Source organism: Oncorhynchus clarkii, chromosome 18 (genome assembly GCF_045791955.1).
Source record: "Oncorhynchus clarkii lewisi isolate Uvic-CL-2024 chromosome 18, UVic_Ocla_1.0, whole genome shotgun sequence".
NCBI classification, from domain to species: Eukaryota; Metazoa; Chordata; class Actinopteri; order Salmoniformes; family Salmonidae; genus Oncorhynchus; species Oncorhynchus clarkii.
The window spans coordinates 45,882,806-45,910,438 of record NC_092164.1 but is presented as its reverse complement, the minus strand read 5'-3'; the positions used below and the strand labels follow the sequence as shown (position 1 = coordinate 45,910,438).

The window sequence follows — 27,633 nt, the reverse complement described above, 5'->3', positions numbered from 1 at the left end:
GAGAGAGCGCGCAGCCAAGAGAGAGAGAGAGAGAGAGCGAGAGCCCAGAGAGAGAGAGAGAGCCCAGAGAGAGAGAGAGAGAGAGAGAGCGCCCCGAGAGAGAGAGAGAGCGAGCGCCCCGAGAGAGAGAGAGAGAGAGAGAGAGAGAGAGAGCGAGCGCCCCGAGAGAGAGAGAGCGAGCGCCCCGAGAGAGAGAGAGCGAGCGCCCCGAGAGAGAGAGAGCGAGCGCCCCGAGAGAGAGAGAGCGAGCGCCCCGAGAGAGAGAGAGCGAGCGCCCCGAGAGAGAGAGAGCGAGCGCCCCGAGAGAGAGAGAGCGAGCGCCCCGAGAGAGAGAGCGAGCGCCCAGAGAGAGAGAGAGCGCGAGCGCCCCGAGAGAGAGAGGGAGCGAGCGCCCCGAGAGAGAGAGCGCGAGCGCCCCGAGAGAGAGAGGGAGAGCGCGAGCGCCCCGAGAGAGAGAGAGAGAGCGCGAGCGCCCCGAGAGAGAGAGAGAGCGCACCGAGAGAGAGAGAGAGCGCACCGAGAGAGAGAGAGAGCGCACCGAGAGAGAGAGCGCGCAGCCAAGAGAGAGAGCGAGAGCCCAGAGAGAGAGAGAGAGAGCGAGAGCCCAGAGAGAGAGAGAGAGAGCGAGCGCCCCGAGAGAGAGAGAGCGAGCGCCCCGAGAGAGAGAGAGCGAGCGCCCCGAGAGAGAGAGAGCGAGCGCCCCGAGAGAGAGAGAGCGAGCGCCCCGAGAGAGAGAGAGAGAGTGCACCGAGAGAGAGAGAGAGCGCACCGAGAGAGAGAGCGCGCAGCCAAGAGAGAGAGAGAGAGCGAGAGCCCAGAGAGAGAGAGAGAGAGAGCGAGAGCCCAGAGAGAGAGAGAGCGAGAGCGAGCGCCCAGAGAGAGAGAGAGCGCGAGCGCCCCGAGAGAGAGAAAGAGCGAGCGCCCCGAGAGAGAGAAAGAGCGAGCGCCCCGAGAGAGAGAGAGCGTGAGCGCACCGAGAGAGAGAGCGCGCAGCCAAGAGAGAGAGAGAGAGCGAGAGCCCAGAGAGAGAGAGAGAGCCCAGAGAGAGAGAGAGAGAGAGAGAGCGCCCCGAGAGAGAGAGCGAGCGCCCCGAGAGAGAGAGCGAGCGCCCCGAGAGAGAGAGAGCGAGCACCCCGAGAGAGAGAGAGCGAGCGCCCCGAGAGAGAAAGAGCGAGCGCCCCGAGAGAGAGAGAGCCCCGAGAGAGAGAGAGAGCGAGAGCCCCGAGAGAGAGAGACCGAGCGCCCCGAGAGAGAGAGAGCGAGAGCCCCGAGAGAGAGAGCGCACCGAGAGAGAGAGAGAGCGCACCGAGAGAGAGAGCGCGCAGCCAAGAGAGAGAGCGAGAGCCCAGAGAGAGAGAGAGAGCGAGAGCCCAGAGAGAGAGCGAGAGCCCAGAGAGAGAGAGAGAGAGAGAGAGAGCGAGCGCCCCGAGAGAGAGAGAGCGAGCGCCCCGAGAGAGAGAGAGCGAGCGCCCCGAGAGAGAGAGAGAGCGAGCGCCCCGAGAGAGAGAGAGAGAGCGAGCGCCCCGAGAGAGAGAGAGCGAGCGCCCCGAGAGAGAGAGAGCGAGCGCACCGAGAGAGAGAGAGCGAGCGCACCGAGAGAGAGAGAGAGAGCGCACCGAGAGAGAGAGCGCGCAGCCGAGAGAGAGAGAGAGCGAGAGCCCAGAGAGAGAGAGAGAGCGAGAGCCCAGAGAGAGAGAGAGAGAGCGAGCGCCCCAAGAGAGAGAGAGCGAGAGCGAGCGCCCAGAGAGAGAGAGAGCGCGAGCGCCCCGAGAGAGAGAAAGAGCGAGCGCCCCGAGAGAGAGAGAGCGTGAGCGCCCCGAGAGAGAGAGAGAGCGAGCGCCCCGAGAGAGAGAGAGAGAGAGAGAGAGTGAGAGAGAGAGCGCGAGCGCCCCGAGAGAGAGCGAGAGCGAGCGCCCAGAGAGAGAGAGAGCGCGAGCGCCCCGAGAGAGAGAGGGAGCGAGCGCCCCGACAGAGAGAGAGAGAGCGCGAGCGCCCCGAGAGAGAGAGAGAGCGCACCGAGAGAGAGAGAGAGAGCGCACCGAGAGAGAGAGAGAGAGCGCACCGAGAGAGAGAGCACGCAGCCAAGAGAGAGAGCGAGAGCCCAGAGAGAGAGAGCGAGAGCTCAGAGAGAGAGAGAGAGAGCGAGAGAGAGAGAGAGAGCGCACCGAGAGAGAGAGCGCACCGAGAGAGAGAGAGCGCGCAGCCAAGAGAGAGAGAGAGAGAGCGAGAGCCCAGAGAGAGAGAGAGAGCGAGAGCCCAGAGAGAGAGAGAGCGAGAGCGAGCGCCCAGAGAGAGAGAGAGCGCGAGCGCCCCGAGAGAGAGAAAGAGCGAGCGCCCCGGGAGAGAGAAAGAGCGAGCGCCCCGATAGAGAGAGAGCGTGAGCGCCCCGAGAGAGAGAGAGAGCGCACCGAGAGAGAGAGCGCGCAGCCAAGAGAGAGAGAGAGAGAGAGCGAGAGCCCAGAGAGAGAGAGAGAGAGAGAGAGAGCGCCCCGAGAGAGAGAGAGCGTGAGCGCCCCGAGAGAGAGAGAGAGCGAGCGCCCCGAGAGAGAGAGAGAGAGAGAGAGTGAGAGAGAGAGCGCGAGCGCCCCGAGAGAGAGCGAGAGCGAGCGCCCAGAGAGAGAGAGAGCGCGAGCGCCCCGAGAGAGAGAGGGAGCGAGCGCCCCGACAGAGAGAGAGAGAGCGCGAGCGCCCCGAGAGAGAGAGAGAGCGCACCGAGAGAGAGAGAGAGAGCGCACCGAGAGAGAGAGAGAGAGCGCACCGAGAGAGAGAGCACGCAGCCAAGAGAGAGAGCGAGAGCCCAGAGAGAGAGAGCGAGAGCTCAGAGAGAGAGAGAGAGAGCGAGAGAGAGCGCACCGAGAGAGAGAGCGCACCGAGAGAGAGAGCGCACCGAGAGAGAGAGAGCGCGCAGCCAAGAGAGAGAGAGAGAGAGCGAGAGCCCAGAGAGAGAGAGAGAGCGAGAGCCCAGAGAGAGAGAGAGCGAGAGCGAGCGCCCAGAGAGAGAGAGAGCGCGAGCGCCCCGAGAGAGAGAAAGAGCGAGCGCCCCGGGAGAGAGAAAGAGCGAGCGCCCCGAGAGAGAGAGAGAGCGCACCGAGAGAGAGAGCGCGCAGCCAAGAGAGAGAGAGAGAGAGAGCGAGAGCCCAGAGAGAGAGAGAGAGAGAGAGAGAGCGCCCCGAGAGAGAGAGAGAGCGAGCGCCCCGAGAGAGAGAGAGCGAGCGCCCCGAGAGAGAGAGACCGAGCGCCCCGAGAGAGAGAGCGAGCGCCCCGAGAGAGAGAGCGAGCGCCCCGAGAGAGAGAGACCGAGCGCCCCGAGAGAGAGAGAGCGAGAGCCCCGAGAGAGAGAGAGCGAGAGCCCCGAGAGAGAGAGCGAGAGCCCCGAGAGAGAGAGCGAGAGCCCCGAGAGAGAGAGCGAGAGCCCCGAGAGAGAGAGAGCGAGAGCCCCGAGAGAGAGAGAGCGAGAGCCCCGAGAGAGAGAGAGAGAGCCCCGAGAGAGCGAGAGCGAGAGCCCCGAGAGAGAGAGAGCGAGCGCCCCGAGAGAGAGAGAGCGAGCGCCCCGAGAGAGAGAGAACGAGTGCCCCGAGAGAGAGGGAGCGAGCGCCCCGAGAGAGAGAGAGAGCCCCCGAGAGAGAGAGCCCCCGAGAGAGAGAGCGAGCGCCCCGAGAGAGAGAGAGAGAGCGAGCGCCCCGAGAGAGAGAGAGAGAGAGAGAGCGAGCGCCCCGAGAGAGAGAGCGAGAGAGCGAGCGCCCCGAGAGAGAGAGCGAGCACCCCGAGAGAGAGAGCGAGCGCCCCGAGAGAGAGAGAGAGCGCCCCGAGAGAGAGAGACCGAGCGCCCCGAGAGAGAGAGAGCGAGCGCCCCGAGAGAGAGAGAGAGCGAGCGCCCCGAGAGAGAGAGAGCGAGATCCCCGAGAGAGAGAGCGAGATCCCCGAGAGAGAGAGAGCGAGATCCCCGAGAGAGAGAGAGCGAGAGCCCCGAGAGAGAGAGAGCGAGAGCCCCGAGAGAAAGAGCGAGAGCCCCGAGAGAGAGACCGAGCGCCCCGAGAGAGAGACCGAGCGCCCCGAGAGAGAGAGACGGAGCGCCCCGAGAGAGAGAGCGAGCGCCCCGAGAGAGCGAGCGCCCCGAGAGAGCGAGCGCCCCGAGAGAGAGAGAGACCGAGCGCCCCGAGAGAGAGAGAGACCGAGCGCCCCGAGAGAGAGAGAGACCGAGCGCCCCGAGAGAGAGAGACCGAGCGCCCCGAGAGAGAGAGAGCGAGAGCCCCGAGAGAGAGAGAGCGAGAGCCCCGAGAGAGAGAGAGCGAGAGCCCCGAGAGAGAGAGAGCGAGAGCCCCGAGAGAGAGAGAGCGAGAGCCCCGAGAGAGCGAGAGCGAGAGCCCCGAGAGAGCGAGAGCGAGAGCCCCGAGAGAGAGAGAGCGAGCGCCCCGAGAGAGAGAGCGCCCCGAGAGAGAGAGAGCGAGCGCCCCGAGAGAGAGAGCGCCCCGAGAGAGAGAGAGAGCGAGCGCCCCGAGAGAGAGAGAGCGAGCGCCCCGAGAGAGAGAGAGCGAGCGCCCCGAGAGAGAGAGAGCGAGCGCCCCGAGAGAGAGAGAGCGAGCGCCCCGAGAGAGAGAGAGCGAGCGCCCCGAGAGAGAGAGAGCGAGCGCCCCGAGAGAGAGAGAGCGAGAGCCCCGAGAGAGAGAGCGAGAGCCCCGAGAGAGAGAGCGAGATCCCCGAGAGAGAGAGAGAGCCCCGAGAGAGAGAGAGCGAGAGCCCCGAGAGAAAGAGCGAGAGCCCCGAGAGAAAGAGCGAGCGCCCCGAGAGAGAGAGCGAGTGCCCCGAGAGAGAGAGACCGAGCGCCCCGAGAGAGAGAGACCGAGCGCCCCGAGAGAGAGAGAGCGAGAGCCCCGAGAGAGAGAGAGCGAGAGCCCCGAGAGAGAGAGAGCCCCGAGAGAGAGAGAGCGAGAGCCCCGAGAGAGAGAGAGCGAGAGCCCCGAGAGAGAGAGAGCGAGAGCCCCGAGAGAGCGAGAGCCCCGAGAGAGCGAGAGCCCCGAGAGAGCGAGAGCGAGAGCCCCGAGAGAGAGAGAGCGAGCGCCCCGAGAGAGAGAGAGAGCGAGCGCCCCGAGAGAGAGAGACCGAGCGCCCCGAGAGAGAGAGAGCGAGCGCCCCGAGAGAGAGAGAGCGAGCGCCCCGAGAGAGAGAGAGCGAGCGCCCCGAGAGAGAGAGAGCGAGCGCCCCGAGAGAGAGAGAGCGAGCGCCCCGAGAGAGAGAGAGCGAGAGCCCCGAGAGAGAGAGAGCGAGAGCCCCGAGAGAGAGAGCGAGATCCCCGAGAGAGAGAGAGAGCCCCGAGAGAGAGAGAGCGAGAGCCCCGAGAGAAAGAGCGAGAGCCCCGAGAGAAAGAGCGAGCGCCCCGAGAGAGAGAGCGAGCGCCCCGAGAGAGAGAGACCGAGCGCCCCGAGAGAGAGAGACCGAGCGCCCCGAGAGAGAGAGAGCGAGAGCCCCGAGAGAGAGAGAGCGAGAGCCCCGAGAGAGAGAGAGCCCCGAGAGAGAGAGAGCCCCGAGAGAGAGAGAGCGAGAGCCCCGAGAGAGAGAGAGCGAGAGCCCCGAGAGAGAGAGAGCGAGAGCCCCGAGAGAGAGAGAGCGAGAGCCCCGAGAGAGAGAGAGAGCGAGACCCCCGAGAGAGAGAGAGAGAGAGCCCCGAGAGAGAGAGAGCGAGAGCCCCGAGAGAGAGAGAGCGAGAGCCCCGAGAGAGAGAGAAAGAGCGAGAGCCCCGAGAGAGAGAGAAAGAGCGAGAGCCCCGAGAGAGAGAGAGCGAGCGCCCCGAGAGAGAGAGACCGAGCGCCCCGAGAGAGAGAGACCGAGCGCCCCGAGAGAGAGAGAGCGAGCGCCCCGAGAGAGAGAGAGCGAGCGCCCCGAGAGAGAGAGAGCGAGAGCCCCGAGAGAGAGAGAGCGAGAGCCCCGAGAGAGAGAGAGCGAGAGCCCCGAGAGAGAGAGAGCGAGAGCCCCGAGAGAGAGAGCGAGATCCCCGAGAGAGAGAGAGCCCCGAGAGAGAGAGAGCGAGAGCCCCGAGAGAAAGAGCGAGAGCCCCGAGAGAAAGAGCGAGCGCCCCGAGAGAGAGAGCGAGCGCCCCGAGAGAGAGAGACCGAGCGCCCCGAGAGAGAGAGACCGAGCGCCCCGAGAGAGAGAGAGCGAGAGCCCCGAGAGAGAGAGAGCGAGAGCCCCGAGAGAGAGAGAGCGAGAGCCCCGAGAGAGAGAGAGCGAGAGCCCCGAGAGAGAGAGAGAGCGAGAGCCCCGAGAGAGAGAGAGCGAGAGCCCCGAGAGAGAGAGAGCTAGAGCCCCGAGAGAGAGAGAAAGAGCGAGAGCCCCGAGAGAGAGAGAAAGAGCGAGAGCCCCGAGAGAGAGAGAGCGAGCGCCCCGAGAGAGAGAGACCGAGCGCCCCGAGAGAGAGAGACCGAGCGCCCCGAGAGAGAGAGAGCGAGCGCCCCGAGAGAGAGAGAGCGAGCGCCCCGAGAGAGAGAGAGCGAGAGCCCCGAGAGAGAGAGAGCGAGAGCCCCGAGAGAGAGAGAGCGAGAGCCCCGAGAGAGAGAGAGCGAGAGCCCCGAGAGAGAGAGCGAGAGCCCCGAGAGAGAGAGAGCGAGAGCCCCGAGAGAGAGAGAGCGAGAGCCCCGAGAGAGAGAGAAAGAGCGAGAGCCCCGAGAGAGAGAGAAAGAGCGAGCGCCCCGAGAGAGAGAGCGAGCGCCCCGAGAGAGAGAGACCGAGCGCCCCGAGAGAGAGAGACCGAGCGCCCCGAGAGAGAGAGAGCGAGAGCCCCGAGAGAGAGAGAGCGAGAGCCCCGAGAGAGAGAGAGCCCCGAGAGAGAGAGAGCGAGAGCCCCGAGAGAGAGAGAGCGAGAGCCCCGAGAGAGAGAGAGCGAGAGCCCCGAGAGAGAGAGAGCGAGAGCCCCGAGAGAGAGAGAGCGAGAGCCCCGAGAGAGAGAGAGCGAGAGCCCCGAGAGAGAGAGAGCGAGAGCCCCGAGAGAGAGAGAGAGCGAGAGCCCCGAGAGAGAGAGAGAGCGAGAGCCCCGAGAGAGAGAGAGCGAGAGCCCCGAGAGAGAGAGAGCGAGAGCCCCGAGAGAGAGAGAAAGAGCGAGAGCCCCGAGAGAGAGAGAGCCCCGAGAGAGAGAGAAAGAGCGAGAGCCCCGAGAGAGAGAGAAAGAGCGAGAGCCCCGAGAGAGAGAGAGCGAGCGCCCCGAGAGAGAGAGACCGAGCGCCCCGAGAGAGAGAGAGCGAGAGCCCCGAGAGAGAGAGACCGAGCGCCCCGAGAGAGAGAGAGCGAGAGCCCGAGAGAGAGAGAGCGAGAGCCCCGAGAGAGCGAGCGCCCCGAGAGAGAGAGAGAGCGAGCGCCCCGAGAGAGAGAGAGAGAGAGCGCCCCGAGAGAGAGAGAGAGAGAGCGCCCCGAGAGAGAGAGAGAGAGAGCGCCCCGAGAGAGAGAGAGAGAGAGCGCCCCGAGAGAGAGAGCGAGCGCCCCGAGAGAGAGAGCGAGCGCCCCGAGAGAGAGAGCGAGATCCCCGAGAGAGAGAGCGAGATCCCCGAGAGAGAGAGAGCGAGATCCCCGAGAGAGAGAGAGCGAGCGCCCCGAGAGAGAGAGAGCGAGCGCCCCGAGAGAGAGAGAGAGAGCGCACCGAGAGAGAGAGCGCGCAGCCAAGAGAGAGAGAGAGAGCGAGAGCCCAGAGAGAGAGAGAGAGCGAGAGCCCAGAGAGAGAGAGAGAGAGCGCCCCAAGAGAGAGAGAGAGCGAGCGCCCCAAGAGAGAGAGAGCGAGAGCGAGCGCCCAGACAGAGAGAGAGCGCGAGCGCCCTGAGAGAGAGAAAGAGCGAGCGCCCCGAGAGAGAGAGAGCGTGAGCGCCCCGAGAGAGAGAGAGAGCGCACCGAGAGAGAGAGCGCGCAGCCAGAGAGAGAGAGAGAGCGAGAGCCCAGAGAGAGAGAGAGCCCAGAGAGAGAGAGAGAGCGCCCCGAGAGAGAGAGAGAGAGAGAGCGCCCCGAGAGAGAGAGAGAGAGAGCGAGCGCCCCGAGAGAGAGAGAGAGAGCGAGCGCCCCGAGAGAGAGAGAGAGAGAGCGAGCGCCCCGAGAGAGAGAGAGCGAGAGCGAGCGCCCCGAGAGAGAGAGAGAGCGAGCGCCCCGAGAGAGAGAGAGCGAGCGCCCCGAGAGAGAGAGAGCGAGCGCCCCGAGAGAGCGAGAGCCCCGAGAGCCCCGAGAGAGCGAGAGCCCCGAGAGAGCGAGAGCCCCGAGAGAGCGAGAGCCCCGAGAGAGAGAGAGCCCCGAGAGAGCGAGAGCCCCGAGAGCCCCGAGAGAGCGAGAGCCCCGAGAGAGCGAGAGCCCCGAGAGAGCGAGAGCCCCGAGAGAGCGAGAGCCCCGAGAGCCCCGAGAGAGCGAGAGCCCCGAGAGAGCGAGAGCCCCGAGAGAGCGAGAGCCCCGAGAGAGAGAGACCGAGCGCCCCGAGAGAGAGAGCGAGAGCCCCGAGAGAGAGAGAGCGAGAGCCCCGAGAGAGAGAGCGAGAGCCCCGAGAGAGAGAGAGCGAGCGCCCCGAGAGAGAGAGAGCGAGCGCCCCGAGAGAGAGAGAGCGAGCGCCCCGAGAGAGAGAGAGCGAGCGCCCCGAGAGAGAGAGAGCGAGCGCCCCGAGAGAGAGAGAGCGAGCGCCCCGAGAGAGAGAGAGAGCGAGCGCCCCGAGAGAGAGAGAGCGAGCGCCCCGAGAGAGAGAGAGAGCCCCCGAGAGAGAGCCCCCGAGAGAGAGAGAGCGAGCGCCCCGAGAGAGAGAGAGCGAGCGCCCCGAGAGAGAGAGAGAGCGAGCGCCCCGAGAGAGAGAGAGAGCGCACCGAGAGAGAGAGCGCGCAGCCAAGAGAGAGAGAGAGAGCGAGAGCCCAGAGAGAGAGAGAGCCCAGAGAGAGAGAGAGAGAGCGCCCCGAGAGAGAGAGAGAGAGCGAGCGCCCCGAGAGAGAGAGCGAGCGCACCGAGAGAGAGAGAGAGCGCCCCGAGAGAGAGAGAGAGCCCCCGAGAGAGAGAGAGAGAGCGCCCCGAGAGAGAGAGAGAGCCCCCGAGAGAGAGAGAGCGAGCGCCCCGAGAGAGAGAGAGAGCGAGCGCCCCGAGAGAGAGAGCGAGCGCCCCGAGAGAGAGAGAGCGAGCGCCCCGAGAGAGAGAGAGCGAGCACCCCGAGAGAGAGAGAGCGAGCACCCCGAGAGAGAGAGAGCGAGCGCCCCGAGAGAGAGAGAGCGAGCGCCCCGAGAGAGAGAGAGCGAGCGCCCCGAGAGAGAGAGCGAGCGCCCCGAGAGAGAGAGCGAGCGCCCCGAGAGAGAGACCTCTCTCTGAGAGCCCCGAGAGAGAGACCGAGCGCCCCGAGAGAGAGAGACGGAGCGCCCCGAGAGAGAGAGACCGAGCGCCCCGAGAGAGAGAGACCGAGCGCCCCGAGAGAGAGAGACCGAGCGCCCCGAGAGAGAGAGAGCGAGAGCCCCGAGAGAGCGAGAGCCCCGAGAGAGAGAGAGCGAGAGCCCCGAGAGAGAGAGAGCGAGAGCCCCGAGAGAGAGAGAGCGAGAGCCCCGAGAGCCCCGAGAGAGCGAGAGCCCCGAGAGAGCGAGAGCCCCGAGAGCCCCGAGAGAGCGAGAGCCCCGAGAGAGCGAGAGCCCCGAGAGAGCGAGAGCCCCGAGAGAGAGAGACCGAGCGCCCCGAGAGAGAGAGCGAGAGCCCCGAGAGAGAGAGAGCGAGAGCCCCGAGAGAGAGAGCGAGAGCCCCGAGAGAGAGAGAGCGAGCGCCCCGAGAGAGAGAGAGCGAGCGCCCCGAGAGAGAGAGAGCGAGCGCCCCGAGAGAGAGAGAGCGAGCGCCCCGAGAGAGAGAGAGCGAGCGCCCCGAGAGAGAGAGAGCGAGCGCCCCGAGAGAGAGAGAGAGCGAGCGCCCCGAGAGAGAGAGAGCGAGCGCCCCGAGAGAGAGAGAGAGCCCCCGAGAGAGAGCCCCCGAGAGAGAGAGAGCGAGCGCCCCGAGAGAGAGAGAGCGAGCGCCCCGAGAGAGAGAGAGAGCGAGCGCCCCGAGAGAGAGAGAGAGCGCACCGAGAGAGAGAGCGCGCAGCCAAGAGAGAGAGAGAGAGCGAGAGCCCAGAGAGAGAGAGAGCCCAGAGAGAGAGAGAGAGAGAGCCCAGAGAGAGAGAGAGAGAGCGCCCCGAGAGAGAGAGAGAGAGAGCGAGCGCCCCGAGAGAGAGAGCGAGCGCACCGAGAGAGAGAGAGAGCGCCCCGAGAGAGAGAGAGAGCCCCCGAGAGAGAGAGAGAGCCCCCGAGAGAGAGAGAGAGAGCGCCCCGAGAGAGAGAGAGAGCCCCCGAGAGAGAGAGAGCGAGCGCCCCGAGAGAGAGAGAGAGCGAGCGCCCCGAGAGAGAGAGCGAGCGCCCCGAGAGAGAGAGCGAGCGCCCCGAGAGAGAGAGCGAGCGCCCCGAGAGAGAGAGCGAGCGCCCCGAGAGAGAGAGCGAGCGCCCCGAGAGAGAGAGCGAGCGCCCCGAGAGAGAGAGCGAGCGCCCCGAGAGAGAGAGACCGAGCGCCCCGAGAGAGAGAGACCGAGCGCCCCGAGAGAGAGAGACCGAGCGCCCCGAGAGAGAGAGACCGAGCGCCCCGAGAGAGAGAGAGCGAGAGCCCCGAGAGAGAGAGCGAGATCCCCGAGAGAGAGAGCGAGATCCCCGAGAGAGAGAGCGAGATCCCCGAGAGAGAGAGAGCGAGATCCCCGAGAGAGAGAGAGCGAGATCCCCGAGAGAGAGAGAGCGAGATCCCCGAGAGAGAGAGAGCGAGATCCCCGAGAGAGAGAGAGCGAGAGCCCCGAGAGAAAGAGCGAGAGCCCCGAGAGAGAGACCGAGCGCCCCGAGAGAGAGACCGAGCGCCCCGAGAGAGAGACCGAGCGCCCCGAGAGAGAGAGACGGAGCGCCCCGAGAGAGAGAGACCGAGCGCCCCGAGAGAGAGAGAGCGAGAGCCCCGAGAGAGAGAGACCGAGAGCCCCGAGAGAGAGAGAGCGAGAGCCCCGAGAGAGAGAGAGCGAGAGCCCCGAGAGAGAGAGAGAGAGAGCCCCGAGAGAGCGAGAGAGAGAGCCCCGAGAGAGCGAGAGCGAGAGCCCCGAGAGAGAGAGAGAGAGCGAGCGAGCGCCCCGAGAGAGAGAGAGCGAGCGCCCCGAGAGAGAGAGAGCGAGCGCCCCGAGAGAGAGAGAGCGAGCGCCCCGAGAGAGAGAGAGCGAGCGCCCCGAGAGAGAGAGAGCGAGCGCCCCGAGAGAGAGAGAGCGAGCGCCCCGAGAGAGAGAGAGCGAGCGCCCCGAGAGAGAGAGACCGAGCGCCCCGAGAGAGAGAGACCGAGCGCCCCGAGAGAGAGAGAGCGAGAGCGCCGAGAGAGAGAGAGCGAGAGCCCCGAGAGAGAGAGAGCGAGAGCCCCGAGAGAGAGAGAGCCCCGAGAGAGAGAGAGCGAGAGCCCCGAGAGAAAGAGCGAGAGCCCCGAGAGAGAGAGAGCGAGAGCCCCGAGAGAGAGAGAGCGAGAGCCCCGAGAGAGAGAGAGCGAGAGCCCCGAGAGAGAGAGAGCCCCGAGAGAGAGAGAGCGAGAGCCCCGAGAGAAAGAGCGAGAGCCCCGAGAGAGAGACCGAGCGCCCCGAGAGAGAGACCGAGCGCCGAGAGAGAGAGACGGAGCGCCCCGAGAGAGAGAGACGGAGCGCCCCGAGAGAGAGAGCGAGCGCCCCGAGAGAGAGAGACCGAGCGCCCCGAGAGAGAGAGACCGAGCGCCCCGAGAGAGAGAGACCGAGCGCCCCGAGAGAGAGAGACCGAGCGCCCCGAGAGAGAGAGACCGAGCGCCCCGAGAGAGAGAGACCGAGCGCCCCGAGAGAGAGAGACCGAGAGCCCCGAGAGAGAGAGAGCGAGCGCCCCGAGATAGAGAGAGCGAGCGCCCCGAGATAGAGAGAGCGAGCGCCCCGAGAGAGAGAGCGAGCGCCCCGAGAGAGAGAGAGCGAGCGCCCCGAGAGAGAGAGAGCGAGCGCCCCGAGAGAGAGAGAGCGGGCGCCCCGAGAGAGAGCGAGAGAGCGACCCGAGAGAGAGAGAGCGAGCGCCCCGAGAGAGAGAGAGAGCGAGCGCCCCGAGAGAGAGAGAGAGAGAGCGCCCCGAGAGAGAGAGAGAGAGAGCGCCCCGAGAGAGAGAGAGAGAGAGCGCCCCGAGAGAGAGAGAGAGAGAGCGCCCCGAGAGAGAGAGCGAGCGCCCCGAGAGAGAGAGCGAGCGCCCCGAGAGAGAGAGCGAGATCCCCGAGAGAGAGAGCGAGATCCCCGAGAGAGAGAGAGCGAGAGCCCCGAGAGAGAGAGAGCGAGAGCCCCGAGAGAGAGAGAGCGAGAGCCCCGAGAGAAAGAGCGAGAGCCCCGAGAGAGAGACCGAGCGCCCCGAGAGAGAGACCGAGCGCCCCGAGAGAGAGAGACGGAGCGCCCCGAGAGAGAGAGCGAGCGCCCCGAGAGAGAGAGACCGAGCGCCCCGAGAGAGAGAGAGCGAGAGCCCCGAGAGAGAGAGCGAGAGCCGAGAGAGAGAGAGAGCGAGAGCCCGAGAGAGAGAGAGAGAGAGCCCCGAGAGAGCGAGAGCGAGAGCCCCGAGAGAGAGAGAGCGAGAGCCCCGAGAGAGAGAGAGCGAGCGCCCCGAGAGAGAGAGAGCGAGCGCCCCGAGAGAGAGAGAGCGAGCGCCCGAGAGAGAGAGAGCGAGCGCCCCGAGAGAGAGAGAGCGAGCGCCCCGAGAGAGAGAGACCGAGCGCCCCGAGAGAGAGAGACCGAGCGCCCCGAGAGAGAGAGAGCCCCGAGAGAGAGAGAGCGAGAGCCCCGAGAGAGAGAGAGCGAGAGCCCCGAGAGAGAGAGAGCCCCGAGAGAGAGAGAGCGAGAGCCCCGAGAGAAAGAGCGAGAGCCCCGAGAGAGAGACCGAGCGCCCCGAGAGAGAGACCGAGCGCCCCGAGAGAGAGACCGAGCGCCCCGAGAGAGAGACCGAGCGCCCCGAGAGAGAGAGACGGAGCGCCCCGAGAGAGAGAGCGAGCGCGCCCCGAGAGAGAGAGCGAGCGCGCCCCGAGAGAGAGAGCGAGCGCCCCGAGAGAGAGAGACCGAGCGCCCCGAGAGAGAGAGACCGAGCGCCCCGAGAGAGAGAGAGCGAGCGCCCCGAGAGAGAGAGACCGAGCGCCCCGAGAGAGAGAGAGACCGAGAGCCCCGAGAGAGAGAGAGCGAGCGCCCCGAGAGAGAGAGAGCGAGCGCCCCGAGAGAGAGAGAGCGAGCGCCCCGAGAGAGAGAGAGCGAGCGCCCCGAGAGAGAGAGAGCGAGCGCCCCGAGAGAGAGAGAGCGGGCGCCCCGAGAGAGAGAGAGCGGGCGCCCCGAGAGAGAGAGAGCGGGCGCCCCGAGAGAGAGCGAGAGAGCGCCCCGAGAGAGAGAGAGAGCGAGCGCCCCGAGAGAGAGAGAGAGAGAGCGCCCCGAGAGAGAGAGAGAGAGAGCGCCCCGAGAGAGAGAGAGAGAGAGCGCCCCGAGAGAGAGAGAGAGCGAGCGCCCCGAGAGAGAGAGCGAGCGCCCCGAGAGAGAGAGCGAGCGCCCCGAGAGAGAGAGCGAGCGCCCCGAGAGAGAGCGAGCGCCCCGAGAGAGAGCGAGCGCCCCGAGAGAGAGAGCGAGCGCCCCGAGAGAGAGAGAGCGAGAGCCCCGAGAGAGAGAGAGCGAGCGCCCCGAGAGAGAGAGAGCGAGCGCCCCGAGAGAGAGAGAGCGAGCGCCCCGAGAGAGAGAGAGCGAGCGCCCCGAGAGAGAGAGAGCGAGCGCCGAGAGAGAGAGAGCGAGCGCCGAGAGAGAGAGAGCGAGCGCCCCGAAAGAGAGAGAGCGAGCGCCCCGAGAGAGAGAGAGCGAGCGCCCCGAGAGAGAGAGAGCGAGCGCCCCGAGAGAGAGAGAGAGACCGCCCCGAGAGAGAGAGAGCGAGCGCCCCGAGAGAGAGAGAGCGAGCGCCCCGAGAGAGAGAGAGCGAGCGCCCCGAGAGAGAGAGAGCGAGCGCCCCGAGAGAGAGAGAGCGGGCGCCCCGAGAGAGAGCGAGAGAGCGCCCCGAGAGAGAGAGAGAGCGAGCGCCCCGAGAGAGAGAGAGAGCGAGCGCCCCGAGAGAGAGAGCGAGCGCCCCGAGAGAGAGAGAGAGCGAGCGCCCCGAGAGAGAGAGAGAGCGAGCGCCCCGAGAGAGAGAGAGAGCGAGCGCCCCGAGAGAGAGAGAGAGCGAGCGCCCCGAGAGAGAGAGCGAGCGCCCCGAGAGAGAGAGCGAGCGCCCCGAGAGAGAGAGCGAGCGCCCCGAGAGAGAGAGCGAGCGCCCCGAGAGAGAGAGCGAGCGCCCCGAGAGAGAGAGCGAGCGCCCCGAGAGAGAGAGCGAGCGCCCCGAGAGAGAGAGCGAGCGCCCCGAGAGAGAGAGAGAGCGCCCCGAGAGAGAGAGAGAGCGCCCCGAGAGAGAGCCGAGAGAGAGCCGAGGGCGAGAGAGAGCCGAGGGCGAGAGAGAGCCGAGGGCGAGAGAGAGCCGAGGGCGAGAGAGAGCCGAGGGCGAGAGAGAGCCGAGGGCGAGAGAGAGCCGAGGGCGAGAGAGAGCCGAGGGCGAGAGAGAGCCGAGGGCGAGAGAGAGAGAGAGGGCGAACCGAGAGAGAGAGGGCGAACCGAGAGAGAGAGGGCGAACCGAGAGAGAGAGGGCGAACCGAGAGAGAGAGGGCGAACCGAGAGAGAGAGGGCGAACCGAGAGAGAGAGGGTGAACCGAGAGTGTGAGAGGGGAGAGGGTGAGGGGAGAGGGTGAGGGTGAATGAAGAGGGTGAGGGTGAATGAAGAGGGTGAGGGTGAATGAAGAGGGGGAGGGTGAATGAAGAGGGGGAGGGTGAATGAAGAGGGGGAGGGTGAATGAAGAGGGGGAGGGTGAATGAAGAGGGGGAGGGTGAATGAAGAGGGGGATGGTGAATGAAGAGGGGGAGGGTGAATGAATGAGTAGAGAGGACATGGTTGAGGAAAGAGGGGCTGGGGGGCAAAGGCTATTTTCTACAAAAAAACACAAAAAACAGACCTCTGCGCGAGCCCCAACAACAACACAGATATGTTATGTAGTCAGGCTAAGCAACATGGGAGAGAGAGGAGGCCAGTGCTGCATCTCCTTCTCTGCTCGGTGACGGGCATGTTGTGTTTCCAGCTAACATGGGAACTTCCATAGAGCATGATTCCATCTTTCACAGCGAGAAAACGGACAAACTAGAAACTAAAATAGAAAAACACACAGAAACGTCAACAACAAACTTAAAACCCCTAAGGTCCAGGCTTAAGAGGCTAATTTCACATATTATATTAAGTAGCCGTGCAGTGTGTAAGGCAGCCACTAGCATTGCCATACTGCTTCAGTCTCCTGCTTCCATCCCAGTTCCATTCACACTTGAATGTATTCCACTTACAGATTACTTCACTAAATCCATCAAGCTAAACTCCAGGCCATTTGTCTACTCGACAGTCTTTTTATACAATGGCAGTCCCCAATGGTACCTTATTAGCTATTTAGAGCACTACTTTTGACCAGAGCTCTTTGGGCCGAGGTCAAAAGTAGTGCACTATATATGGAATAGGGTGCCATTTCAGGCACAGCCCAAGAGAAGCAGAAAGTCGGGGGAAGTGGAGGTGGGTAGTGTGCTATGATGTCACCGGGCAGTCAGTAAGGTCATGTAACTGAGCTGCTATCTGGAGGCTGGGCTGTGACCGGGTCAGAGCCGGTACTGGAACAGGGTCTGGGGTCCTGGAAGAGTTCAGCTCCCAGTCACCGACTCTCAATGAACCACGTCTCTCTCCATTTCCCTGTGGCTTTCTTTCTCACTCTTTCGCTAGCTCATCCACTCACCGCCTGTCAAGCTTCCTGTTCTCAGTCCCCTGTACACAAAGAGGATCTCTCTCTCACACACTCACACACACACACACACACACACACACAGACGAGGGGGGTAGAAATACCATTATTTTTTGTTGCTGCGTCTCTAGGGCTGCCATGGTAACCATACTCCACATGCGTTTCCACATCAGTGCAGACACCACCCCTCCCCCTCCTCCCCCCTCCCTGTGAGCCTGCCGGGGTCATGGTGCAGTCAGCTACTATGTCATTGTTACAGGAAGCTCAAACAGACCAAAGCCTTCCTCCCTCCCAGCTCTGCACACACACACTTTAATTACACACACAGCAGAGGTAAAAACCTTGAAGCGTTCAGCAGTGTTTGTTTACATCAGTCATAGTGCTGGTCTACTAAGTGAATACTACACGCCCCTCCCGCTACTACACGTCCCTCCCGCTACTACACGCCCCTCCCGCTACTACACGTAATGTGTGTCTCTGATCTCCTTAGAAGAGGTGAAATGACTTTTCCCATGACCCCATTTCAGTATCAAACAGCATCTCACATGATTTCACCCCACTGATCCACCAGCTTGACCCATACAATCACAGTAGTACCATGACGACTGCAGACGTTTTACAGGTTTAATATCACAACAACTATCTATTTTCAGATATGCCTTTCTGTGAGTATGTGGCTCCACCCTCGGACACCAGCATTAGGCCGGGGTGACCCTTCATGGTCAGGGTAGAGGGTACGGGATGTCCCCTGCGTACAGGGTGACCCTTCATGGTCAGGGTAGAGGGTATGGGATGTCCCCCTGCGTACAGGGATGGGGGAAGGGTGTTCTGGGTAGGCCAGGATGGGTGTAGAGAGAAACACAGCCCCAGCTCTGGGTTGGCTAGGCTGAGCTCCACCATAAGGGGGCACTCCCATCCCACAGTGGAGAAAGAGAGGAAGAGGAGAAGAGGCAGGCCCCAGCCTCATACAGCACAGCAGCCATTACCATTACAGAAACACAAGTCTACAACAAGAGAAACTCATTCAACCAAATGGTAGCAGTACAACACAAAGCCAACCACAACCACACGCTATACAATCCACCACAACACATTACTGAGGCGTCCACCTAAACAATCGTAGAAAATACAAATATTCAAGCATGGGATACTGGATTATGTCAACATGCAATTCAATTTAAACTCATCCCAGTCCCTAGTTTCTGCCCTGAGGGCAGGTAAGGTAGCAGGGCAGGGCACGCCCAAACCGAGGTGCTGATCTCTCCTCTAGACAAGGCTACTCTGAACCCCTAATACTCTAAAAAGGTATGTTCCTAGTCCCTTCCCAGACCCATCTCCCCCGAGACCACCACTAGCCTGCTACTTAATACAGGAGACCATATGGGGATTGTAATTCATGGACAAGGTTGAGGAGGAACGTGGGAAGGGGACATCGTATGAAAAGATAACAGATTGCTATTAAAACTGTTTTTTGTTTTTTTTCCAAACAACATAATAAACTAAATCAATATTGCTCAGCTGTTCTTTTCTGATTTCTGATGATTATGCTTAGAGCACAGATGGGTCATGTTTATTCCTGAAATAAATAGTCTACCTGACTAGATATGTTTGTAAACATTTGCCAAATTGAGGCTCTCGACTGGCAACACACACACACACACACACACACACACACACAGCAACCTGTGTGCAATACAGAGCAGAGAGAGAGGAGGTCTGATTGCTGTAAATAATGGGGCTAGGGTGTGCTGAACACAATGGTAGAGGAGAGTCCCAGAGCTCAGCACAGATGCCCCAGTGAGGCAGGCAGCTGCCCAGGCCAGGGAGAGGGGTGCTGGGAGGGACCAGGGTCTGCCTAGCCTGCCTGATACTAGGGGCTGGGAGGGAGGACCACAGCTTGTCTGCCTGATACCAGCCACCAAAGCCATACACGATACCGGAGCACCAGCTCTCAGACCAACAGGCTGAGACAGCTTCTACCCCCAAGCCATAAGACTGACAAATAGTCAGACTGACAAATAGTAAAGTAATGGTACCTGAACTATCTTGCACTGACCCTACTCACTCACTAGACTATTCAGAGCATGTGACAAATATAAATGGAGTCTGTCTGCCTGCTTCTCCAGAGCAACGCCCCTCCCACCGATGACAGACACCCAGGAACAACCCAAAGTAGACAAGAGGGCACTGCCAAAACACTTCAACTGACCGACACAACTACTGTTTCTCAGAGCAGAAAAACAAAGGTGATTTCATCTAAAAGAGCATTACTTTAAAATCAAAATCACAAGCAGTTTTTGGGGCATCTAAATTCCCCGTCCAAGCAAACACCACATAGGAAGAGGGAGCAGAGAGGAGAGGAAAGTGCTGCAAGACTAGATCAACCCAGCAGAAATGGAGGGAGGGGGAGGGAGGGGTGAGCTTATGAGAGAGAGCGTGAGAACACATGTGTCCACAACAGCAAGAGGCAGGCTGGGTCTACCAGCTCCAAAACAATTCACTGAGGCAAATCCAAACACACTTAGTCAGCAGATTGAACTTTCTCAAGTACATGAATTAAAAATCACCTATGTGCAGACGGGGGAAGGAGAGAGGGAGGCAGAATGAGATGGAGCAGAGAGGGGAGGGGGGTGAAAGAGAGAAAACAAGTAGAGAAATTGTCGCTCTCAGTCAGCCCAGGAATCTGAATAAGACACGTGGGCACAGGAAGCTCTGGCCCCAGAATAGCAACAGGAAACACGCCAGGAAACTGAATACTGCAACGACAGGCAGAGCAGAGAAGCTCGCAAAACAAGGCTGAGGCGAGCGGCGTTTCAAAAGCTGATTTACAGTGGGAGAGACAGGCGTGATTCCTCATGAAGCCGGGAACAAAACAAGGCCACGATTTGGGGCATTTTCCTGATATTTAATCCACAGAATGGTATTTTGGAGGAAGGATTGTTGATATCTAGCGGACATTTGTATCTAAAAGCATAATTGAAAAATATAAACATGAATATTGATAATATATTTTTTGAATTGTCAAATTTTTCTACATATTGTTGATCATAATATACTCTACGGGCATATTAAAAAGTCTTGAGTGAGATCTCTGATACTTTTACAGCTATGGTCCAATGTGTAAGTATTACCAAGAGGGCTGTGACTGGTTACATTGCCTCCTAGGCAAAAGAAGGGTTGGAGCTGGGCAGGGTTGGAGAGAAGACAAAGTGACCCGGCCTAGCGGTGCAGACTGCTCCAGAGCAGTGGAGCAACAACAAGTTGTTCTGCTGGAGAGGGGAAAGGACTTGACACAGACACTAGAAGTCATGGGGGTCTGTTTGGGAGATGAGGGTGGACCACTAAAGGCGTCTCCATGCATCCCAGCCGAAACAGTCCGGAAGAGTCTGCTCATATGACAACATTGTGTGACATTTGTTTGTTTTTGGATGTTGGTAGCCGAAGTCGACGCCTCCTCGATGGTGATTGGTCAACAGTATGGGTTCTTCAATAAAGTCTTGTCATTCAACAAGAGACTAATCGTTTTAAGTGAGAAATACTGCACCAAGCTCAAACATCTCCTCTGCAAAAATGTCAAAATTAATTACCCGAGTTCTTGAATTATCTTCGATTAATTCTGTCTATTTTGAGGAAGAGTATACTGGCTACGGCGTCTCAAAATGAACACACCTCAAGCGAATGTATTTTAAGGGAATAAGCAAGCACACTCCTAGCTGAGTTCTGCTAGGCACCAGCCGACACCTTAACGGTGACGCAAGCCACTGGAACTCCTGTGTGAAGGAATCTCAGGGCTAATTGGGCTTTCCTCTCTCACTGACACACACGCTACACAACACAGCCCCCAACAGACAGACACACTGAGTCCTCTACACATCACAGCCCCCAACACAACGACAGACACACCGAGTCCTCTACACAACACAGCCCCCAACACAACGACAGACACACACGCTACACAACACAGCCCCCAACACAGCGACAGACACACCGAGTCCTCTACACAACACAGCCCCCAACACAACGACAGACACACCGAGTCCTCTACACAACACAGCCCCCAACACAACGACAGACACACCGAGTCCTCTACACAACACAGCCCCCAACACAACGACAGACACACCGAGTCCTCTACACAACGCAGCCCCCAACACAACGACAGACACACCGAGTCTTCTACACAACACAGCCCCCAACACAACGACAGACACACACGCTACACAACACAGCCCCCAACACAACGACAGACACACACGCTACACAACACAGCCCCCAACACAATGACAGACACACACGCTACACAACACAGCCCCCAACACAACGACAGACACACTGAGTCCTCTACACAACACAGCCCCCAACACAACGACAGACACACTGAGTCCTCTACACAACACAGCCCCCAACACAACGACAGACACACTGAGTCCTCTACACAACACAGCCCCCAACACAACGACAGACACACTGAGTCCTCTACACAACACAGCCCCCAACACAACGACAGACACTGAGTCTTCTACACAACACAGCCCCCAACACAACGACAGACACTGAGTCTTCTACACAACACAGCCCCAACACAACGACAGACACTGAGTCCTCTACACAACACAGCCCCCAACACAACGATACACACCGAGTCCTCTACACAACACAGCCCCCAACACAACGATACACACCGAGTCTTCTACACAACACAGCCCCCAACACAACGACAGACACACCGAGTCCTCTACACGACACACCGAGTCTTCTACACAACACAGCCCCCAACACAACGACAGACACACCGAGTCCTCTACACAACACAGCCCCCAACACAACGACAGACACACAGAGTCCTCTACACAACACAGCCCCCAACACAACGACAGACACACCGAGTCCTCTACACAACACAGCCCCCAACACAACGACAGACACACACGTACAGTGTAGTAGGGGTCATAAGTATTCAGACCCGGTCTCTTTTTCCACATGTTGTTAAGTTACAGCCTTATTCTAAAACAGATCAAGTTATTTTTTCCTCATCAATCTACAGACAATACCCCATAATGACAAAGCGAAAACAGGTTTTTAGAAATGTAATAAAATGAAAAACTGAAATACCTTATTTACATAAGTATTCAGACCCTTTGATATGAGACTCAAAATTGAGCTCAAGTGCATCCTGTTTCCATTGATCATCCTTGAGATGTTTCTACAACTTGACTGGAGGAAAGGCACACACCTGTCTAGATAAGGTCCCACAGTTGACAGTACATGTCAAAACAAAAACCAAGTCATGAGGTGGAAGGAACTGTCCGTAGAGGTCCGAGACAGGATTCTGTCGAGGCACGGATCTGGGGAAGGGAACCAAAACAAATGTCCCCAATAACACAGCGGCCTCCATCATAGTTCCTCTGTGGAGATCGGAGAACCTTCCAGACGGACAACCATCTCTGCAGCACTCCACCAATCAGGCCTTTATGGTAGAGGGGGGTTTGGTTGTATCAGTAAAAGGCACAGTTTTCCAAAAGGCACCTAAAGGACTCAGACCATGAGAAACAAGATTGTCTGATGAAACCAATATTGAACTATTTGGCCAGAATGCCAAGTGTCATATCTGTTTTTCATGGTTCATGCCCCTTAGTTCCAGTGAAGGGATATTTTAACACTACAGCATACAATGACATTCCAGATGATTCTATGCTTCCAACTATGTGGCAACAGTTTGGGGAAGGCCCTTTCCTGTTTCAGCATGACAAAGCCTGTGCACTAAGCGAGGTCCATACAGAAATGGTTTGTCAAGATCAGTGTGGAAGAACTGAACTGGCCTGCACAGAGCCCTGACCTCAACCCCATCGAACACCTTTGGGATGAACTGGAATGCTGACTGCGAGCCAGACCTAATCACCCAACATCAGTGCCCGACCTCCCTAATGCTTGTGGCTGAAAGGAAGTCCCTGCAGCAATGTTCTGACATCTAGTGGAAAGCCTTCCCAGAAGAGTGGAGGCTGTTATAGCAGCAATGTTCCAACATCTACTGGAAAGCCTTCCCAGAAGAGTGGAGGCTGTTATAGCAGCAATGTTCCAACATCTACTGGAAAGCCTTCCCAGAAGAGTGGAGGCTGTTATAGCAGCAATGTTCCAACATCTACTGGAAAGCCTTCCCAGAAGAGTGGAGGCTGTTATAGCAGCAATGTTCCAACATCTACTGGAAAGCCTTCCCAGAAGAGTGGAGGCTGTTATAGCAGCAATGTTCCAACATCTAATGAAAAGCCTTCCCAGAAGAGTGGAGGCTGTTATAACAGCAAAGGGGGGACCAACTCCATATTAATGCCCATGATTTTGGAATGAGATGTTTGACGAGGTGTCCACACACTTTTGGTCATGTAGTGTTCATTTGAACTTGAGTACCTTGGATTAGATGAGAGGTCATTGGTGGGAAACAGTACTCTAAGAATGTGTTCACCAGAAAGGGGAGAGGGTGTGTGTGTGTGTGTGTGTATGCCTACACTGGAACAGCATCAGCTGATGCATTTCAAACAGAATAGGGAAACGTTATTAAAATAATTCAAGTGAAGTGAACAGAATAAACGCAGTATGGGGAACAACACAGTATGATGAGCTCAACAGTAAGAGAGAGAGAGTGTGTGTAGTTCAGTTAGCTACCCGGCTGAAAACAAACAAGGAAGCAGCTCAACTCGTCCGGCTGGTTTCAGCCTTGCTGCCAGCCGGCTGTTTCCCCCTTTCTCATGCTGCTTGTTGTAGTTGTTCTTCAACCAGGACTACCGTCAGTTAGACTGAGTTCCCACAGGAATACGCAGCAGACCAGAACAGACTGAGCCAGGTGCTGACAGCCAGACAGCCCCGTCTGGATGTGCACTGGCTGAGGTGGTGTTGCCCTGCTAAACTTAATGTCCATCATGTTATAGTGAAACCAAAACAGAAATGGCCACAGTGTGAACAATTACGTTTTTCAAAGTCTGATTTTAAAAGGCAGTAGATCTGAGCTCTCCTAAACCTACGTACCCGACACAATGATCAACTACCAACGTGCTCTGTTCTGCTTGGGCTATCTGTTGGCATTGGCTAAGGCAACACTGGCTATATGATATGGCTGAGGCTGCCAGTGTTGCATCTGTACTGTTCTGGCTGAGGTGTTGTCTGCCTGCCTGGCTGGGTGTCTGGCTGAAAGGCAGCATGGTAAATGTTGACTAATCTGCACACTGTGTCATGTGCACAGGGGAAGGTAGGGGTGGGCTGGCAGTGAGCAATCTGATGGTTCAGACCACTGCCAGATTAATGGCTCTCATAGCCAATCACACACAGCCGATGGGGGAATCCCCGGGACACAAATAACCTCCTTGGCCAATGGCTGAGCCCGGAGATAAAGAAATAAATGTATAAATACATTTTTTAAAAGAGGGAAACATCCTGAGGACATCCCCCACTGGCACTGAAATCTCTCTCTCCCTCATCTCCCTATTTAAGTCATCTGCTTGCACTTCCTCACTCCCCTCCCTCCCTCTCATTAACGATGTAATGTTTCCCTGCAGACGTGTTCTCTGTCTAAACCTAGAAACAAGCACAGATAGGGTATCCTGCTATACCGTCACGCTCGTTCACACAGAGAGAGTAGTCAGAGTTCAAAACCATTCAGTTTCATAATCATTTAGCTTAGTTGATCTATTCCCAGATTGGAAATTCTAAGCATTTGCTAATTAAATAGGGGTGAAATTAAAAGGTCAATTTCAAAGTGAAAAGGATCACCATGTTTTGTTGTTGGTTTCAGTACCTTTTGTTTCCCTCATGAATATGTTTTCACCTGCTTATCGAGACAGGTTGATTGTGGTTCAGTAAAGCCTTTCAGACCCATCTATCCTCTGGCCTCCCACAGCTCCACCAACCAACCCTTTCCCTCACCGTGGAGTGTGAAGGGAACCCTCACCTCAGAACAGCTGTCACCCCCCCCCCCCCAGCCAGCAGTCCAACAGAGAGGACTGGGCCGGAGGACGTGAATATGTTAAATAAGGTGCTGGGAAAAGATGACTGCTGAGTAGACAACTTAAGGAGGTAGAGGTTGTTGTAGTGTGGTAGATTGTGTGTATGTACGTGTGTGTTGAGTGACAGACGGGTAGTGTGTGTTGGGAGTGCTTACTGGTAAACTAGAAGGCCGTCCCTGCATGCTGTCCTCTGTGCCACTCTTGTTGGAAGTCGTGGGCTGGTTGGAGGGGGGAGCACTGGACTGGGAGCTGAACGAGTCCTGGGAGAGCTCCTGAAGAGAGAGGGAGGAAAGAGGGCGAGGACAAATGCATGAATGTGTGTAAAGTGAGGAACTCTGAAAGCCTGAGTAAGCTTCCCAAGCTAATGCCTAGACCCTAGACGGATAGGTGATGTTTTACCTGTGGCGGAGGTGGAAACCCATGGAAGGGCGACTGCTGCTGCAGGGGTGGGGTCTGGGAGTAGGGTGAGGGCTGGCCCTGCTGAGACTGACCCTGCTGCTGCAGGGGTGGGGTCTGGGAGTAGGGTGAGGGCTGGCCCTGCTGAGACTGACCCTGCTGCTGTGGGGGTCCACTGTGACTTGGAGATGGGTGTTGGCCCTGGGGGCCCGGAGAGGATTGGTGGACTGGGGGTTGTTGATGGCCTGGGAGTGGCTGGGCCTGTGGAGGGGCCGCCCTATCTTGCTGCTGCTGCGGGGGTCCTTGCTGCTGCGAGGGGGGTTGCTGCTGTGGAGGCTGCTGCCCCGGGGGTCCTTGCTGCTGAGGGTAGCTGGGCCCGGACTGGCCCTGCTGGGGCCCCGGCTGCTGCAGGGGCTGGGTTGGTCCCTGGTTGTAGGGTGGCTGTGCCTGGGGTGGACCCCCTTGCGGAGGCCCTTGGCCCTGGGAGGGGTGGACCTGCTGGGGGTAGGGGGCCTGCTGCTGGCCAGCGTGTGGTGGGGGGCCGTGCTGGCTGTAGTAGCCCTGGCTCTGCTGACCGAAGCCCCCTGGACCCTGCTGCCCAAAGCCGGCCATCTAGAGAGGACAAACCGCAATGTAGTCACAGATTTAGTGGCTGTGGGCAGCAGGGTCCACAGGCACATTAAATGGAGCCCACAGGAAACAGAAGTAGAATCCTCTGGTCTACATAAGGACAGTGATTTTAGTCCTATTGAGATCCAGCCCTGCACACACAACTGGCAAAATACAATATATTACAAAATGCACAAAAATGACAAATTGTTTTTCATGAAAAACAAATCACATTCAGCGGTTAGCATGAAACGTAAAATATTTTTCTACATTAGGCAATATTAAGAGGATTCAATAGCAATACTCTTCACTAGCTGCCCTTTTAAGTCCACTAAGGAAAAAGCCCTGTGATGTCTAGCAGGGCCCTGACCCTCTTAACCATTCAAAGAAAACACGAAGTCCTGCATCAAACCCACCTGAAGTGGCTGTTGTCTGAGACGGGTAACAATGAGACAGGACTCGCCTCCTCTACAGGGTGCCTATAACACCCAACAGGCCTGTCTGTGTGTCTCTAAACTAACAGAGCTGTTTAAGCTGTGACTGCATGGCAGTGTTATGATCTTAAGAGTGTGCTGAGAGAGCGAGACAGAGCGAGAGAGAGAGACAGAGCGAGCGAGAGAGAGAGAGAGCTAGAAGGATCGACAGCATTACCAACCTGTTGTCCGTATTGCATGCCAGCCATGCCGGTGGGGGTGCGTCCCTGCATGCCCATAGGATACCTTTGAGGCCCCGGGGGTCCATAGCCCTGGCCTGAGTAGGAGGCACCCTGTTGGGCCCCTGGGGGAGGAGGGCCCTGCCCCTGGCCTTGCTGCTGGGAGTAGGGGTTGGCTCCACCGTACCCCTGGCCCCGCATCTTCCCTACTTGGTCCATAGGGCTGGGGGGCTGGAGAGAGAGGGGGAGGGCTTGTAAGAAACCAAACTTAGGACATTCATACATTTATTTCCATCTTTAACATTGCAATCACTGAACTGCTGAATATAATAATTTGAACCAACGCAACTTATTAAAATGTGACCCTTTGAGGAATGGTACACAAGCTGAGCAGGAAAAAGAACGAGACGTCACTACGGAGGCCCATAACTAAGTTATGCCGTCGGTGGGGAGAATGAAACCTATAGCTAAAGAATGCCAACAAAACAGTCAGGGCGGATTGGTTTCCCACAAAAAAAATGAATGAATGAATGAGCCCAGTATCCTCCCTCCACCCCTTCGCCAGGAGCATTTGACTGCCCAGGAGATCAGAACGCCAGTGGGAAGACAAAGTTACATCCTGACGTTGGGGAGTGTTCAGGTTACTCTGAAAATAATCTGGAGGAAAGAGAGGTATTTGTCTGTCTGTGGTGGCTGGACGCTAGCACATCCCTCGGGGGAGGGGAGAGAGACATCATGGGAGAGGACAGGCCTGACCTCGCCTGCACCTGGGGTGGAATGGCTGGGGAGGTTCCCAAATACAGCAACCACAGTCCCAAATACAGTAACCGCAGTCCCAAATACAGTAATCGCAGTCCCAAATACAGCAACCGCAGCCTCAAATACAGCAACCGCAGTCCCAAATACAGCAACCGCAGTCCCAAATACAGCAACCGCAGTCCCAAATACAGTAGTCTCCGAGTCTGACTGAATTGGAGAAATACCACCACCAGTGTTTCCCCTACTACTGAGAGCTGAGGAGGGCTAGTTTGCATCACTCCACTCTCATCTTTAACTCTGCATTTTTGGAAAAGTACAAATAAGTAATTAGTTGGCATTTCACTGTTAGTCTACAGCTGTTGTCTACAAAGCATGTGATAAATAACATTTGATTTGACTACAATAGCTGTTGTTTTCTTATACATCTGAGCCAGTGTTCACCTTTGCATGTAAATGCCAGCGGCGGCGACCACCAATCAGAGACGATGCTCGTACAGAGAGAAGATGCTTTGAAGTACCAGGCAGCAGCACCTTGAGCCTCTTGGACCCCAAGACAGGACGGCAACACAGACACAAAGCAACAGACACAACACCTTCTCACTGCTTCCCATGGTTACTCATCCATGTCATGTTTTTCCCTCCCAAACCTCAGTGCCTGATTATACGAAGACAACCACAGTCTATTTATAGCCCAGACCAGAGAGCAGGGAGAGGAGGGAGAGGGCAGTGTGCCTGAAATGTAACAGGTCCCCGCTGTATGTTGTTTTGAACCCGTGCCAGAGACCGGCTCCTCTTCTCCTCCTGTTTTAATAACGCTGTTTGGCACTGCATGAATGACACTCGCGATACAGGGGTGGGGGCAGCAAGAGGGAGGAAACTGGTCCCGTGGGGGCAGCAAGGGGGAGGAAACTGGTCCCGTGGGGGCAGCAAGGGGGAGGAAACTGGTCCCGTGGGGGCAGCAAGGGGGAGGAAACTGGTCCCGTGGGGGCAGCAAGGGGGAGGAAACTGGTCCCGTGGGGGCAGCAAGGGGGAGGAAACTGGTCCCGTGGGGGCAGCAAGGGGGAGGAAACTGGTCCCGTGGGGGCAGCAATGGGGAGGAAACTGGTCCCGTGGGGGCAGCAAGGGGGAGGAGGGGTGAGGAAACTGGTCCCGTGGGGGCAGCAAGGGGGAGGAGGGATGAGGAAACTGGTCCCGTGGGGGCAGCAAGGGGGAGGAGGGGTGAGGAAACTGGTCCTGTGGGGGCAGCAAGGGGGAGGAGGGGTGAGGAAACTGGTCCTGTGGGGGCAGCAAGGGGTGGGGGGGTTGTCAGCATAAAGAGATACTACATTCTATCCACTACACATTTTACCTCCAGCCACCCACAGGGCAGGCCTCCCTCTCCTGGCTACCCCA

General features: G+C 58.8%; 1 protein-coding gene across 2 annotated transcripts in view; it reads right to left on the bottom strand.

Moving 5' to 3' along the window:
- Positions 1 to 27,633, bottom strand: part of LOC139373569 (AT-rich interactive domain-containing protein 1A-like) — a 125,450-nt gene that overhangs the window by 82,438 nt on the left and 15,379 nt on the right. For both annotated transcript variants that reach the window (XM_071114233.1, XM_071114234.1), the window contains exons 2-4: positions 25,486 to 25,713; positions 24,225 to 24,833; positions 23,981 to 24,097 (exon numbers count right to left, since the gene is read on the bottom strand). In XM_071114233.1, coding sequence (XP_070970334.1) covers positions 23,981 to 24,097; positions 24,225 to 24,833; positions 25,486 to 25,713 — 954 coding nt within the window. The remainder of the gene's footprint in view (positions 1 to 23,980; positions 24,098 to 24,224; positions 24,834 to 25,485; positions 25,714 to 27,633) is intronic.